Source organism: Scardinius erythrophthalmus, assembly GCF_964197995.2.
Source record: "Scardinius erythrophthalmus genome assembly, chromosome: 6".
Classification (NCBI taxonomy): Eukaryota; Metazoa; Chordata; class Actinopteri; order Cypriniformes; family Leuciscidae; genus Scardinius; species Scardinius erythrophthalmus.
Genome location: NC_138226.1, coordinates 45,297,974 through 45,313,766, shown reverse-complemented (window position 1 = coordinate 45,313,766; position 15,793 = coordinate 45,297,974). Strand labels below are relative to the sequence as shown.

General features: G+C 43.6%; 2 protein-coding genes across 5 annotated transcripts; both read right to left on the bottom strand.

Annotated features, from left to right (window-relative positions):
* Window positions 1-3,810: 3,810 nt before the first annotated feature.
* LOC308692782 (uncharacterized protein) lies at window positions 3,811-7,092 on the bottom strand. Of its 2 annotated transcripts, XM_081369157.1 has the most exons (5): window positions 6,686-7,038; window positions 5,746-5,877; window positions 5,341-5,478; window positions 4,388-5,085; window positions 4,090-4,350 (listed from the first exon to the last, which is right to left on the bottom strand). In XM_081369157.1, the coding sequence occupies exons 1-5, from the start codon at window positions 6,768-6,770 to the stop codon at window positions 4,327-4,329; spliced, it is 1,077 nt and encodes a 358-aa protein (XP_081225283.1). In that variant the 5' UTR covers window positions 6,771-7,038; the 3' UTR covers window positions 4,090-4,326. The 2 variants fall into 2 exon arrangements, with proteins under 2 accessions (XP_081225282.1, XP_081225283.1); XM_081369156.1 differs by having other exon boundaries at window positions 3,811-5,085; window positions 6,686-7,092.
* Window positions 7,093-10,965: 3,873 nt separating this feature from the next.
* LOC308692781 (uncharacterized protein) lies at window positions 10,966-14,130 on the bottom strand. Of its 3 annotated transcripts, none has more exons than XM_081369153.1 (4): window positions 13,757-14,130; window positions 12,817-12,948; window positions 12,412-12,549; window positions 10,966-12,156 (listed from the first exon to the last, which is right to left on the bottom strand). In XM_081369153.1, the coding sequence occupies exons 1-4, from the start codon at window positions 13,839-13,841 to the stop codon at window positions 11,282-11,284; spliced, it is 1,230 nt and encodes a 409-aa protein (XP_081225279.1). In that variant the 5' UTR covers window positions 13,842-14,130; the 3' UTR covers window positions 10,966-11,281. The 3 variants fall into 3 exon arrangements, with proteins under 3 accessions (XP_081225279.1, XP_081225280.1, XP_081225281.1); XM_081369154.1 differs by having other exon boundaries at window positions 11,194-12,123; window positions 13,757-14,106; XM_081369155.1 differs by having other exon boundaries at window positions 11,194-12,090; window positions 13,757-14,076.
* Between the last annotated feature and the right edge of the window lie 1,663 nt (window positions 14,131-15,793).

Genomic DNA, 15,793 nt, shown 5'->3' with positions numbered 1-15,793 from the left:
TAGGAGATGATTGATTGTTTTTATGGCAACACTATCAACGGCAAATGAATCTGCAGTGGTCAGGTGGTACAGCGATCACGTGGTACAAGTCGGAGTTCTACCACAAGTTACAAGTTGTAATTAAGACTAAACTCCTACACCTAAACTCTCCAGGAAATGGATCTCTACTGGAGACGGGCATAAATCTGCATTGAACATCAAGAGACAAAGGGGCATGTCTAGAATTTGAATCTGAATTTTTCAATTGCTGATTGACTTGCCATGTAAATCCATGCAAGTAATTATGAATGAAAACAATGTTTCCAGCCACTGTAGTGAATATAGTGGAATACACAGCCATGGTTATATCATAGCCAATTTAATATTGGATGGTTTCGTATGGATTGCATAATCAGATAATATTTGTTCACTCAAGCTTTCTATAGACATATTTCTTATCGTGACCGAGGCAAGTAGCCTACAGAGTTTTGGTTCATTTCTGTGACGGAGACCGAGACGGCAGAAAGCGCACCCTGTTTGTTTTCTTTATTTTACAAAAGCACAACATTTAATTGTTATTGTGAGTGTACATAAGTAAAAGTTTGTTCGCGTTTGTCGAATGCTAATTTAAAGGGGGCCTATTATGCAAAATTCACTTTTGCATGCTGTTTGGACATAAATGTGTGTTGGCAGTGTGTGTACACAACCACCCAATAGTGATAAAAATCCACTCACTCCTTTTTTATTAATCCCCATAAATCATCAGCAGTGTCTCCCAACGACCTGTTTTCAGATTGCGACTTTAGTGACGTCACTAACGCCACAGGCCCCGCCCACGAGTGTTGACAGACACTGCAGTTTTAACATAGACCCGCCCTGATCGAGTTCACAGCGAGTTGTACACATCCGCCATTGCTGCACTGACGAGAATGTCTCCTAAGGTGTTGTGTGGCTGGATGTATTAATCCACATAGCTCTCTCTCTATTTACTCCCGACATCTGAGGCAGACGCTGAAGACGTGGTGGAATTATTTTGTTTTCAAAGAAAATGCTCCCTCAACTCTACCGAAATTCGTTTATGTCCTTACGCACATCTTATGCTGTGTTTACTCAGCTCTTACAGTGATTTTCTGGAGTAAAACTGACGCTTCATCTTTTGTGTGATGTACAATAAACTTTACTACACTCATCTGTATATTTTTGATCATCATTCGGACCTGGTCCGAAACAGCATACTTTACAGTGGTATGTAAGTTAGTATGTAGTGGATGCATACAAGCAGATGACAAATACGTTATAACCGTAATTAAACTAAACTATACCTGTTCCATCTCCATACAGCACTCTGACTCTGTAGGCATTATTGTCCGACTCCGAGTCGAAATGAACACCGTTACTGAGAGTTTCTGATATTATCATCATTCCGTGAGATGAAATTGTCCTGAGACTGAGCGCGAGCTCATGAAGCTCCGCCCCCTTTGCCGTGCAGCAGCAGCTTATTTGCATTTAAAGGGCACACACCAAAAAGTGACAATTTAAACATGCTGTTAAAAAAGGATCTGTTGGGTATTTTGAGCTAAAACTTCACATACACACTCTGGGGACATCAGAAATTCATTTTGCATCTTGTCCCCTTTAACATGCCCGAAATAAAATCAGATTTTAGAAGAATTTGTTGCGCCACTCGGACAGGTGTGCCAAAACACTGATTTATAAACTAACGACGTCTTCGCCTACACCAAAAACCTGCTCACTTCAGGCTTGAAAAGAGATGTGGGTTGCCCAATTTTCCGTTTTAGAGAAAAAAGGAGTTTGTACAAAGCTCCTGGATGTCACAATTCCTGTCGCAAACAGACAAAGTGACAAGGAGCCACGTAGTCGGCAGGGTTCGAACCTGCGCGGGGAGACCCCAATGGATTTCGAGTCCATCGCCTTAACTTCTCGGCCACGACTACTCCCACCAGTGAGTCACATGCTCAGAGAACACCGGGGCCAACTATCAATGTGGATGGCGAAAATATTGTGTTGGCAACAACGTCAGTTCAACAACGTCTTCACCTACACGAAAAGATGCCATCATCCGGATTTGGACTGGGGATGCTGCGGGCACAACGCAGAGTACTAAATGCTATACAGAGAAAGCAATCTTTCCACTTGCCCCGGGCCTGCACATACAGAGTCAACGGCAAGCTTCAGCTCAGTTCTCTCAAAGTCCCCCACCACCGCTTGCTTAGACAGTAGGGACTTTAAGCAACAGCCTCTGGTGGAACGGCATTCTGTCGTTCTATTGCGCATGCGTGACATTAACTGCTACCTCGCGACGTTCTACTGTAACCGTCTACCACGGGAGAACAGCTGATTTGCCGTAGTCGTTACTACGTGACAGATTAAGAATATTAATGTTATGTTTTAGGTTATGTGGCATTGTAATCGTTTCTGTATATCATTAAATGCCAAAAGCAACCCTTCTCTTCCTTTTTAAAATCACTTCCTTTTTTTGTATTTTGTCTGATGATTAAATTACCCCTATGCCGTCCTCTTTACTGTCGCTTAGTGATCTTTGCGCTCTTTAGCTCTTTGCCATTGCCGGAACGGCAGTGTTGGGCAATCCACAGCTGTTGCTTAAAGTCCCTAGTAACCAAGCATTACAGCAGGCAAAACACCACCAAATGCTGGGAAATAACCCCGGCACATCTTATCTTGAAGAGGAAGACCACCTCTCTCAAAGGCTGGGAAGAGCACAGCAAGAGATTAGGGAAGGTTTCCTTGAACCCTGGACCCTCAGATTAAAAGTCTGATGCTCTACCATTTGAGCTAGCTGGGCTTTTGCCAGGGAACAGCCACTCCAGGGATATAACAGCACTTTCTCCTTAAAGTGTTCATGCTTTGTCAGCTTAAAGTTTGTGGTATTAAAGGATGAAGACCACAATTTATAAAGGGACGAGAGAGATAGGCTGCTCCTTCCAAAGCTAGGAACACTGCCATTGAAAGAGTGGAGTTTTTTTCATGGCATGTTGCTAACTCTAAGGTGGTTTCGACAAAAGAGCAATTGGGACATAATGAGTAGGTTTCTGTTTGACTTTTCTAAGAGAGAACGAATGCAACATTTCAAAACACTAATATCCAAGATTCTCCATAAAATATAATGCGGCGTCTCTTGAGCTGCACAACATGAAGGCCATGAAGTTGTCGGGGGATGCCAAAGCCATTGTTCCGACAGCCTGAATAGAATGGCCAAAATCACATATGATCTGGGCCTTTTGAAACGATGCCCACTTCAGGCTTGAAAAGAGCCCAATGTCCGTGTTAGAAGAAAAAAAAAAAGCAGCTCGTACAAAGCTCCTAGATGTCACAATTCCTGTCGCAAACAGACGAAGAGCCACACAGTCGGCAGGGTTCGAACCTGCGCGGGGAGACCCCAATGGATTTCAAGTCCATCGCCATAACCTCTCAGCCACGACTACTGCAGTGCATCGTGCACACAGCAGCAACTGAACGTTACCCCAGATAGCCGTGCAGTGTGAAAAGAACAGTGACCCGACTACTTTGAAAATTGTGCAGTGTGAACTCGGCATTAAGAACTCATTTGGTCGCAGGTAACTAAAGGGATCATCTGTTAATAGGCTTGAAGTTGCAACTTCCTAAAATAAAACGACCACTAGAAGACAATTTCACTAAATGCTTCAGAATGCAGAAGACTATTGGTCAATAGACAATACTGGTTGAAACGTCACAGAATTCATAGAATTGTTCGTCCAATCATTGCATTTGGATTCAGACGTTTCCATGTCAACACCATCAACGCCGAAATGAATCTGCATCAGTCAGGTGGTACAACTAGAGCACTGCAAGTTGTTTACGTTCATTATCACTGTAATGTTATGCATTTTAGACATGAGGCAATTTAGTGCAGTCTTTCAACCTGTGACACGTTACAGACTCTACTGTGTGCGTTCAAGCACTTTGAAAGAGGCGTGGCTTTGGAGAGTTGGATCTCACGCATTGATTCCAATGAGCCATTATGTGAGAGAACAGCCAAACTAACACTGGAATACAAAAATCTAATTCCTTGTTTTCCCACTTTAAAAAAAAAAAAAAGAAAAAGGAAGTGGTCTTACAAGTGTGAGATTTATTTGGTGATAAACAGGGAAAACAACATACATCCAATGGTTAAATCAGCACTGCATGCATAGACACATTAATTATGGCCAGGACATTGGCCATAAGGGTCAGTTGGCTTGGGAGGTTCGGCTGCAGGCTTCATTGGAGGCGCTGCAGGCTTCACAGGAGGCTTCGGGGGTTCGCCTGCAGGCTTCATTGGAGGCTTGGGCGGTTCGGCCACAGGCTTCACAGGAGGCTTCGGGGGTTCGCCTGCAGGCTTCATTGGAGGCTTGGGCGGTTCAGCCACAGGCTTCATTGGAGGCTTCGGGGGTTCGGCCGCAGGCTTCATTGGAGGCTTCGGGGGTTCGGCCGCAGGCTTCATTGGAGGCTTCGGGGGTTCGGCCGCAGGCTTCATTGGAGGCTTCGGGGGTTCGGCTGCAGGCTTCATTGGAGGCTTCGGGGGTTCGGCTGCAGGCTTCACTGGAGGCTTCGGGGGTTCCACTGCAGGCGTCACTGGCAGTTCGTCTAAAGGCTCCGAAGGTTCGGTAGAAGGCTCCGGCAGTTCAGCAGAAGGCTCCGGCATTTCTGTAGAAGGCTCCGGCAGTTCGGTAGAAGGCTCCGGCTCTTCGGTAGAAGGCTCCACTGGAGGCTTTGGAGGTTCAGCTGCAGGCTTTCCTGGAGGCTTTGGAGGTTCAGCTGCAGGCTTTCCTGGAGGCTTTGGAGGTTCGGCTGCAGGCTTTCCTGGAGGCTTTGGAGGTTCGGCTGCAGGCTTTCCTGGAGGCTTTGGAGGTTCGGCTGCAGGCTTCCCTGGAGGCTTTGGAGGTTCGGCTGCAGGCTTCCCTGGAGGCTTTGGAGGTTCGGCTGCAGGCTTCCCTGGAGGCTTTGGAGGCTCGGCTGCAGGCTTCCCTGGAGGCTTTGGAGGTTCAACTGCAGGCTTCACTGGAGGCCTCGGCGGTTCGGCTGCAGGCTTTCCTGGAGGCCTCGGCGGTTCGGCTGCAGGCTTCACTGGATAGATACAGATCGTCAACTTCAGTCAGTCCGTTTAGAGGCATTCAGTCTCAGATACAGCACAAAACCCAAATACCAAGTTTTACACCTCTTAATTATTAATCATGATCGTATTATTAATCATATGAATTAATTTTGTAAAGCCATCCTGTGCTATTGGCTGAATACTTTTTACATTGAGAACGATTAATTATAAAACAAGACAAACTGAAATGAGGAAGCTGACCCAAACCCTAATATAATAACAAATACCTGCAAATGGATCCATACACTGATGTCCACATCCATTGCTGCAGCATTTCTCATTGTTCGGACAGTCACTGTCATAGTAACACAACTCTGCACACATTCCTGCTCCAGACTTTGTGCTTGGACACTCCCCTGCCTTTGCTGTTATAGAGACACATGACAGAGAAACCACATCACTGAATACTGAATGTCTCATACACTGTATGAAAGAAAATAAAAAAATAGATGATCGTAGGAGGATTTACCGGAATATTCAGTCCATCTACTTCATAGTTTCACGTTTAGTTCAATGTGTTACTCGCTGTTTCTTTGCAATTATTTGTGAAACTTGCTAGCAATTCCTGAGTGAACTTTTTCAGGGTTTTTTTCCTGGAAGACGTATAGCATGCATCAATAATTAAAACTCACTGAAAACAGGCGGCACACACGCGGACCCACAGGGAAATTGACAGCATTTGTGTCCTCCAGAGCAGTCTCTATCAGAAGTGCAATCTCGTCGGGAGGGCACGACCGTCAGCATCGCCGGACACTGACCAGACACTACAGAAGAGGATCATTAGGGGAGACCAGGAAGTGCTGTAATAGTTTGCTTCAGCATTTGCAAGTCAGGGGTTTTGCAATAAGTCTCAAACTTTGTAATATTCACACATTTATCTGCTTCAAGTCAAGTAGCTTAGAAATCTACCATTTTTCACTAAACCGCATCAATCAGTTTCAAAGACTGAGAGTGAAGTTACAACCTACCCCACTGTAGTAGAGGGAGTAATAGTGCAATGCTGATAGAAAGCATTGACATCAGTTAATTTGTTGTATACAAATTTACTGGTGTACATCTTCAAAAATGATGCCATCCCCATGACCACCCTCATTTCCGTTTAAGCATTTTAATAAGCTACTCAACAGAAAACAGAACAAATATAAAAACCCACTATATATGTAAAATGCAGAGTTATCGGCTATAATTAGCTCCCCACGTTATATTGTAGGCTTATGCATTTCTTAAAACAAACCAAAAAAGACTTTAGGCAAAAGTTTAAACTCAGGATTGATACAGTCCGGTAACAATTTTGCAGCCATATTATAAGACTAATGTGCGTGCTTAACAGTAAACAAAAGTGCCCATTAGTGATTATGTGGGTTTTACTTGTACAATGAAAAATGCATAAACTTATGACAGTTTGCATATTTATACTTTGCTTATTAAAACTAAACCAACATACAAAGATGAACTTCCACTTGACGTCTGTACTGTATTTTTGCAAGCAGATGTGTCGGAAATCAAATTTTGTAAGGCACTTTATTTATGCACTTCTTCGGGCTGCGTAATGAAGCTAAAAGAACTTCTCACCTAGGACTCCAGCGTCTGTTGTGCTTAAACAAGCAGACAGACACAATAAAACAGCACTAAACGAGCAGTACACTTGAGCTGTCATCCTCTCGACCTGCAATCTCAAAATCAACTCTGCTGCTGGAAGATGCACTGAATTAGTGAGTCAGGAGGGGCGGACAGCAAGGACCACAAAACTACAAAGAAAGACCCCTGTTGCTGCATCAAAATATCAGCTGAAACCCACAACAAACGCTACCAAAAGAGTTTAAAACACTTTTTGAAAATACATTTTTAAAGGGGGTCTGGGTAACTCTAACCCTAATGAAAATCACTTGCCTGCAGCTTTCTAATATAGCCTAATCTTGAAGACCTTGATTAGCTTGTTCAGGTGTGTTTGATTAGGGTTGGACGTCGTAATAATTACCGTAATTAGGAGATGATTGATTGTTTTTATGGCAACACTATCAACGGCAAATGAATCTGCAGTGGTCAGGTGGTACAGCGATCACGTGGTACAAGTCGGAGTTCTACCACAAGTTACAAGTTGTAATTAAGACTAAACTCCTACACCTAAACTCTCCAGGAAATGGATCTCTACTGGAGACGGGCATAAATCTGCATTGAACATCAAGAGACAAAGGGGCATGTCTAGAATTTGAATCTGAATTTTTCAATTGCTGATTGACTTGCCATGTAAATCCATGCAAGTAATTATGAATGAAAACAATGTTTCCAGCCACTGTAGTGAATATAGTGGAATACACAGCCATGGTTATATCATAGCCAATTTAATATTGGATGGTTTCGTATGGATTGCATAATCAGATAATATTTGTTCACTCAAGCTTTCTATAGACATATTTCTTATCGTGACCGAGGCAAGTAGCCTACAGAGTTTTGGTTAATTTCTGTGACGGAGACCGAGACGGCAGAAAGCGCACCCTGTTTGTTTTCTTTATTTTACAAAAGCACAACATTTAATTGTTATTGTGAGTGTACATAAGTAAAAGTTTGTTCGCGTTTGTCGAATGCTAATTTAAAGGGGGCCTATTATGCAAAATTCACTTTTGCATGCTGTTTGGACATAAATGTGTGTTGGCAGTGTGTGTACACAACCACCCAATAGTGATAAAAATCCACTCACTCCTTTTTTATTAATCCCCATAAATCATCAGCAGTGTCTCCCAACGACCTGTTTTCAGATTGCGACTTTAGTGACGTCACTAAAGCCACAGGCCCCGCCCACGAGTGTTGACAGACACTGCAGTTTTAACATAGACCCGCCCTGATCGAGTTCACAGCGAGTTGTACACATCCGCCATTGCTGCACTGACGAGAATGTCTCCTAAGCGTTGTAGGTGTTGTGTGGCTGGATGTATTAATCCACATAGCTCTCTCTCTATTTACTCCCGACATCTGAGGCAGACGCTGAAGACGTGGTGGAATTATTTTGTTTTCAAAGAAAATGCTCCCTCAACTCTACCGAAATTCGTTTATGTCCTTACGCACATCTTATGCTGTGTTTACTCAGCTCTTACAGTGATTTTCTGGAGTAAAACTGACGCTTCATCTTTTGTGTGATGTACAATAAACTTTACTACACTCATCTGTATATTTTTGATCATCATTCGGACCTGGTCCGAAACAGCATACTTTACAGTGGTATGTAAGTTAGTATGTAGTGGATGCATACAAGCAGATGACAAATACGTTATAACCGTAATTAAACTAAACTATACCTGTTCCATCTCCATACAGCACTCTGACTCTGTAGGCATTATTGTCCGACTCCGAGTCGAAATGAACACCGTTACTGAGAGTTTCTGATATTATCATCATTCCGTGAGATGAAATTGTCCTGAGACTGAGCGCGAGCTCATGAAGCTCCGCCCCCTTTGCCGTGCAGCAGCAGCTTATTTGCATTTAAAGGGCACACACCAAAAAGTGACAATTTAAACATGCTGTTAAAAAAGGATCTGTTGGGTATTTTGAGCTAAAACTTCACATACACACTCTGGGGACATCAGAAATTCATTTTGCATCTTGTCCCCTTTAACATGCCCGAAATAAAATCAGATTTTAGAAGAATTTGTTGCGCCACTCGGACAGGTGTGCCAAAACACTGATTTATAAACTAACGACGTCTTCGCCTACACCAAAAACCTGCTCACTTCAGGCTTGAAAAGAGATGTGGGTTGCCCAATTTTCCGTTTTAGAGAAAAAAGGAGTTTGTACAAAGCTCCTGGATGTCACAATTCCTGTCGCAAACAGACAAAGTGACAAGGAGCCACGTAGTCGGCAGGGTTCGAACCTGCGCGGGGAGACCCCAATGGATTTCGAGTCCATCGCCTTAACTTCTCGGCCACGACTACTCCCACCAGTGAGTCACATGCTCAGAGAACACCGGGGCCAACTATCAATGTGGATGGCGAAAATATTGTGTTGGCAACAACGTCAGTTCAACAACGTCTTCACCTACACGAAAAGATGCCATCATCCGGATTTGGACTGGGGATGCTGCGGGCACAACGCAGAGTACTAAATGCTATACAGAGAAAGCAATCTTTCCACTTGCCCCGGGCCTGCACATACAGAGTCAACGGCAAGCTTCAGCTCAGTTCTCTCAAAGTCCCCCACCACCGCTTGCTTAGACAGTAGGGACTTTAAGCAACAGCCTCTGGTGGAACGGCATTCTGTCGTTCTATTGCGCATGCGTGACATTAACTGCTACCTCGCGACGTTCTACTGTAACCGTCTACCACGGGAGAACAGCTGATTTGCCGTAGTCGTTACTACGTGACAGATTAAGAATATTAATGTTATGTTTTAGGTTATGTGGCATTGTAATCGTTTCTGTATATCATTAAATGCCAAAAGCAACCCTTCTCTTCCTTTTTAAAATCACTTCCTTTTTTTGTATTTTGTCTGATGATTAAATTACCCCTATGCCGTCCTCTTTACTGTCGCTTAGTGATCTTTGCGCTCTTTAGCTCTTTGCCATTGCCGGAACGGCAGTGTTGGGCAATCCACAGCTGTTGCTTAAAGTCCCTAGTAACCAAGCATTACAGCAGGCAAAACACCACCAAATGCTGGGAAATAACCCCGGCACATCTTATCTTGAAGAGGAAGACCACCTCTCTCAAAGGCTGGGAAGAGCACAGCAAGAGATTAGGGAAGGTTTCCTTGAACCCTGGACCCTCAGATTAAAAGTCTGATGCTCTACCATTTGAGCTAGCTGGGCTTTTGCCAGGGAACAGCCACTCCAGGGATATAACAGCACTTTCTCCTTAAAGTGTTCATGCTTTGTCAGCTTAAAGTTTGTGGTATTAAAGGATGAAGACCACAATTTATAAAGGGACGAGAGAGATAGGCTGCTCCTTCCAAAGCTAGGAACACTGCCATTGAAAGAGTGGAGTTTTTTTCATGGCATGTTGCTAACTCTAAGGTGGTTTCGACAAAAGAGCAATTGGGACATAATGAGTAGGTTTCTGTTTGACTTTTCTAAGAGAGAACGAATGCAACATTTCAAAACACTAATATCCAAGATTCTCCATAAAATATAATGCGGCGTCTCTTGAGCTGCACAACATGAAGGCCATGAAGTTGTCGGGGGATGCCAAAGCCATTGTTCCGACAGCCTGAATAGAATGGCCAAAATCACATATGATCTGGGCCTTTTGAAACGATGCCCACTTCAGGCTTGAAAAGAGCCCAATGTCCGTGTTAGAAGAAAAAAAAAAAGCAGCTCGTACAAAGCTCCTAGATGTCACAATTCCTGTCGCAAACAGACGAAGAGCCACACAGTCGGCAGGGTTCGAACCTGCGCGGGGAGACCCCAATGGATTTCAAGTCCATCGCCATAACCTCTCAGCCACGACTACTGCAGTGCATCGTGCACACAGCAGCAACTGAACGTTACCCCAGATAGCCGTGCAGTGTGAAAAGAACAGTGACCCGACTACTTTGAAAATTGTGCAGTGTGAACTCGGCATTAAGAACTCATTTGGTCGCAGGTAACTAAAGGGATCATCTGTTAATAGGCTTGAAGTTGCAACTTCCTAAAATAAAACGACCACTAGAAGACAATTTCACTAAATGCTTCAGAATGCAGAAGACTATTGGTCAATAGACAATACTGGTTGAAACGTCACAGAATTCATAGAATTGTTCGTCCAATCATTGCATTTGGATTCAGACGTTTCCATGTCAACACCATCAACGCCGAAATGAATCTGCATCAGTCAGGTGGTACAACTAGAGCACTGCAAGTTGTTTACGTTCATTATCACTGTAATGTTATGCATTTTAGACATGAGGCAATTTAGTGCAGTCTTTCAACCTGTGACACGTTACAGACTCTACTGTGTGCGTTCAAGCACTTTGAAAGAGGCGTGGCTTTGGAGAGTTGGATCTCACGCATTGATTCCAATGAGCCATTATGTGAGAGAACAGCCAAACTAACACTGGAATACAAAAATCTAATTCCTTGTTTTCCCACTTTAAAAAAAAAAAAAGAAAAAGGAAGTGGTCTTACAAGTGTGAGATTTATTTGGTGATAAACAGGGAAAACAACATACATCCAATGGTTAAATCAGCACTGCATGCATAGACACATTAATTATGGCCAGGACATTGGCCATAAGGGTCAGTTGGCTTGGGAGGTTCGGCTGCAGGCTTCATTGGAGGCGCTGCAGGCTTCACAGGAGGCTTCGGGGGTTCGCCTGCAGGCTTCATTGGAGGCTTGGGCGGTTCGGCCACAGGCTTCACAGGAGGCTTCGGGGGTTCGCCTGCAGGCTTCATTGGAGGCTTGGGCGGTTCAGCCACAGGCTTCATTGGAGGCTTCGGGGGTTCGGCCGCAGGCTTCATTGGAGGCTTCGGGGGTTCGGCCGCAGGCTTCATTGGAGGCTTCGGGGGTTCGGCTGCAGGCTTCATTGGAGGCTTCGGGGGTTCGGCTGCAGGCTTCACTGGAGGCTTCGGGGGTTCCACTGCAGGCGTCACTGGCAGTTCGTCTAAAGGCTCCGAAGGTTCGGTAGAAGGCTCCGGCAGTTCAGCAGAAGGCTCCGGCATTTCTGTAGAAGGCTCCGGCAGTTCGGTAGAAGGCTCCGGCTCTTCGGTAGAAGGCTCCACTGGAGGCTTTGGAGGTTCAGCTGCAGGCTTTCCTGGAGGCTTTGGAGGTTCAGCTGCAGGCTTTCCTGGAGGCTTTGGAGGTTCGGCTGCAGGCTTTCCTGGAGGCTTTGGAGGTTCGGCTGCAGGCTTTCCTGGAGGCTTTGGAGGTTCGGCTGCAGGCTTCCCTGGAGGCTTTGGAGGTTCGGCTGCAGGCTTCCCTGGAGGCTTTGGAGGTTCGGCTGCAGGCTTCCCTGGAGGCTTTGGAGGCTCGGCTGCAGGCTTCCCTGGAGGCTTTGGAGGTTCAACTGCAGGCTTCACTGGAGGCCTCGGCGGTTCGGCTGCAGGCTTTCCTGGAGGCCTCGGCGGTTCGGCTGCAGGCTTCACTGGATAGATACAGATCGTCAACTTCAGTCAGTCCGTTTAGAGGCATTCAGTCTCAGATACAGCACAAAACCCAAATACCAAGTTTTACACCTCTTAATTATTAATCATGATCGTATTATTAATCATATGAATTAATTTTGTAAAGCCATCCTGTGCTATTGGCTGAATACTTTTTACATTGAGAACGATTAATTATAAAACAAGACAAACTGAAATGAGGAAGCTGACCCAAACCCTAATATAATAACAAATACCTGCAAATGGATCCATACACTGATGTCCACATCCATTGCTGCAGCATTTCTCATTGTTCGGACAGTCACTGTCATAGTAACACAACTCTGCACACATTCCTGCTCCAGACTTTGTGCTTGGACACTCCCCTGCCTTTGCTGTTATAGAGACACATGACAGAGAAACCACATCACTGAATACTGAATGTCTCATACACTGTATGAAAGAAAATAAAAAAATAGATGATCGTAGGAGGATTTACCGGAATATTCAGTCCATCTACTTCATAGTTTCACGTTTAGTTCAATGTGTTACTCGCTGTTTCTTTGCAATTATTTGTGAAACTTGCTAGCAATTCCTGAGTGAACTTTTTCAGGGTTTTTTTCCTGGAAGACGTATAGCATGCATCAATAATTAAAACTCACTGAAAACAGGCGGCACACACGCGGACCCACAGGGAAATTGACAGCATTTGTGTCCTCCAGAGCAGTCTCTATCAGAAGTGCAATCTCGTCGGGAGGGCACGACCGTCAGCATCGCCGGACACTGACCAGACACTACAGAAGAGGATCATTAGGGGAGACCAGGAAGTGCTGTAATAGTTTGCTTCAGCATTTGCAAGTCAGGGGTTTTGCAATAAGTCTCAAACTTTGTAATATTCACACATTTATCTGCTTCAAGTCAAGTAGCTTAGAAATCTACCATTTTTCACTAAACCGCATCAATCAGTTTCAAAGACTGAGAGTGAAGTTACAACCTACCCCACTGTAGTAGAGGGAGTAATAGTGCAATGCTGATAGAAAGCATTGACATCAGTTAATTTGTTGTATACAAATTTACTGGTGTACATCTTCAAAAATGATGCCATCCCCATGACCACCCTCATTTCCGTTTAAGCATTTTAATAAGCTACTCAACAGAAAACAGAACAAATATAAAAACCCACTATATATGTAAAATGCAGAGTTATCGGCTATAATTAGCTCCCCACGTTATATTGTAGGCTTATGCATTTCTTAAAACAAACCAAAAAAGACTTTAGGCAAAAGTTTAAACTCAGGATTGATACAGTCCGGTAACAATTTTGCAGCCATATTATAAGACTAATGTGCGTGCTTAACAGTAAACAAAAGTGCCCATTAGTGATTATGTGGGTTTTACTTGTACAATGAAAAATGCATAAACTTATGACAGTTTGCATATTTATACTTTGCTTATTAAAACTAAACCAACATACAAAGATGAACTTCCACTTGACGTCTGTACTGTATTTTTGCAAGCAGATGTGTCGGAAATCAAATTTTGTAAGGCACTTTATTTATGCACTTCTTCGGGCTGCGTAATGAAGCTAAAAGAACTTCTCACCTAGGACTCCAGCGTCTGTTGTGCTTAAACAAGCAGACAGACACAATAAAACAGCACTAAACGAGCAGTACACTTGAGCTGTCATCCTCTCGACCTGCAATCTCAAAATCAACTCTGCTGCTGGAAGATGCACTGAATTAGTGAGTCAGGAGGGGTGGACAGCAAGGACCACAAAACTACAAAGAAAGACCCCTGTTGCTGCATCAAAATATCAGCTGAAACCCACAACAAACGCTACCAAAAGAGTTTAAAACACTTTTTGAAAATACATTTTTAAAGGGGGTCTGGGTAACTCTAACCCTAATGAAAATCACTTGCCTGCAGCTTTCTAATATAGCCTAATCTTGAAGACCTTGATTAGCTTGTTCAGGTGTGTTTGATTAGGGTTGGACGTCGTAATAATTACCGTAATTAGGAGATGATTGATTGTTTTTATGGCAACACTATCAACGGCAAATGAATCTGCAGTGGTCAGGTGGTACAGCGATCACGTGGTACAAGTCGGAGTTCTACCACAAGTTACAAGTTGTAATTAAGACTAAACTCCTACACCTAAACTCTCCAGGAAATGGATCTCTACTGGAGACGGGCATAAATCTGCATTGAACATCAAGAGACAAAGGGGCATGTCTAGAATTTGAATCTGAATTTTTCAATTGCTGATTGACTTGCCATGTAAATCCATGCAAGTAATTATGAATGAAAACAATGTTTCCAGCCACTGTAGTGAATATAGTGGAATACACAGCCATGGTTATATCATAGCCAATTTAATATTGGATGGTTTCGTATGGATTGCATAATCAGATAATATTTGTTCACTCAAGCTTTCTATAGACATATTTCTTATCGTGACCGAGGCAAGTAGCCTACAGAGTTTTGGTTCATTTCTGTGACGGAGACCGAGACGGCAGAAAGCGCACCCTGTTTGTTTTCTTTATTTTACAAAAGCACAACATTTAATTGTTATTGTGAGTGTACATAAGTAAAAGTTTGTTCGCGTTTGTCGAATGCTAATTTAAAGGGGGCCTATTATGCAAAATTCACTTTTGCATGCTGTTTGGACATAAATGTGTGTTGGCAGTGTGTGTACACAACCACCCAATAGTGATAAAAATCCACTCACTCCTTTTTTATTAATCCCCATAAATCATCAGCAGTGTCTCCCAACGACCTGTTTTCAGATTGCGACTTTAGTGACGTCACTAAAGCCACAGGCCCCGCCCACGAGTGTTGACAGACACTGCAGTTTTAACATAGACCCGCCCTGATCGAGTTCACAGCGAGTTGTACACATCCGCCATTGCTGCACTGACGAGAATGTCTCCTAAGCGTTGTAGGTGTTGTGTGGCTGGATGTATTAATCCACATAGCTCTCTCTCTATTTACTCCCGACATCTGAGGCAGACGCTGAAGACGTGGTGGAATTATTTTGTTTTCAAAGAAAATGCTCCCTCAACTCTACCGAAATTCGTTTATGTCCTTACGCACATCTTATGCTGTGTTTACTCAGCTCTTACAGTGATTTTCTGGAGTAAAACTGACGCTTCATCTTTTGTGTGATGTACAATAAACTTTACTACACTCATCTGTATATTTTTGATCATCATTCGGACCTGGTCCGAAACAGCATACTTTACAGTGGTATGTAAGTTAGTATGTAGTGGATGCATACAAGCAGATGACAAATACGTTATAACCGTAATTAAACTAAACTATACCTGTTCCATCTCCATACAGCACTCTGACTCTGTAGGCATTATTGTCCGACTCCGAGTCGAAATGAACACCGTTACTGAGAGTTTCTGATATTATCATCATTCCGTGAGATGAAATTGTCCTGAGACTGAGCGCGAGCTCATGAAGCTCCGCCCCCTTTGCCGTGCAGCAGCAGCTTATTTGCATTTAAAGGGCACACACCAAAAAGTGACAATTTAAACATGCTGTTAAAAAAGGATCTGTTGGGTATTTTGAGCTAAAACTTCACATACACACTCTGGGGACATCAGAAATTCATTTTGCATCTTGTCCCCTTTA

What these genes read in the sequence shown, in the direction of transcription:
- LOC308692782 (XM_081369156.1), bottom strand. Translation starts at nt 6,770, where the DNA reads ATGACAGCTCAAGTGTACTGCTCGTTTAGTGCTGTTTTATTGTGTCTG. An exon ending in GTGTGTGCCGCCTGTTTTCA is followed by an intron (nt 5,479 to 5,745) that starts GTGAGTTTTAAT and finishes TCTCTATAACAG; the next exon opens with CAAAGGCAGGGGAGTGTCCA. An exon ending in GTGTATGGATCCATTTGCAG is followed by an intron (nt 5,086 to 5,340) that starts GTATTTGTTATT and finishes GTATCTATCCAG; the next exon opens with TGAAGCCTGCAGCCGAACCG.
- LOC308692781 (XM_081369153.1), bottom strand. Translation starts at nt 13,841, where the DNA reads ATGACAGCTCAAGTGTACTGCTCGTTTAGTGCTGTTTTATTGTGTCTG. An exon ending in AACAGACGCTGGAGTCCTAG is followed by an intron (nt 12,949 to 13,756) that starts GTGAGAAGTTCT and finishes CCTCTTCTGTAG; the next exon opens with TGTCTGGTCAGTGTCCGGCG. An exon ending in GTGTATGGATCCATTTGCAG is followed by an intron (nt 12,157 to 12,411) that starts GTATTTGTTATT and finishes GTATCTATCCAG; the next exon opens with TGAAGCCTGCAGCCGAACCG.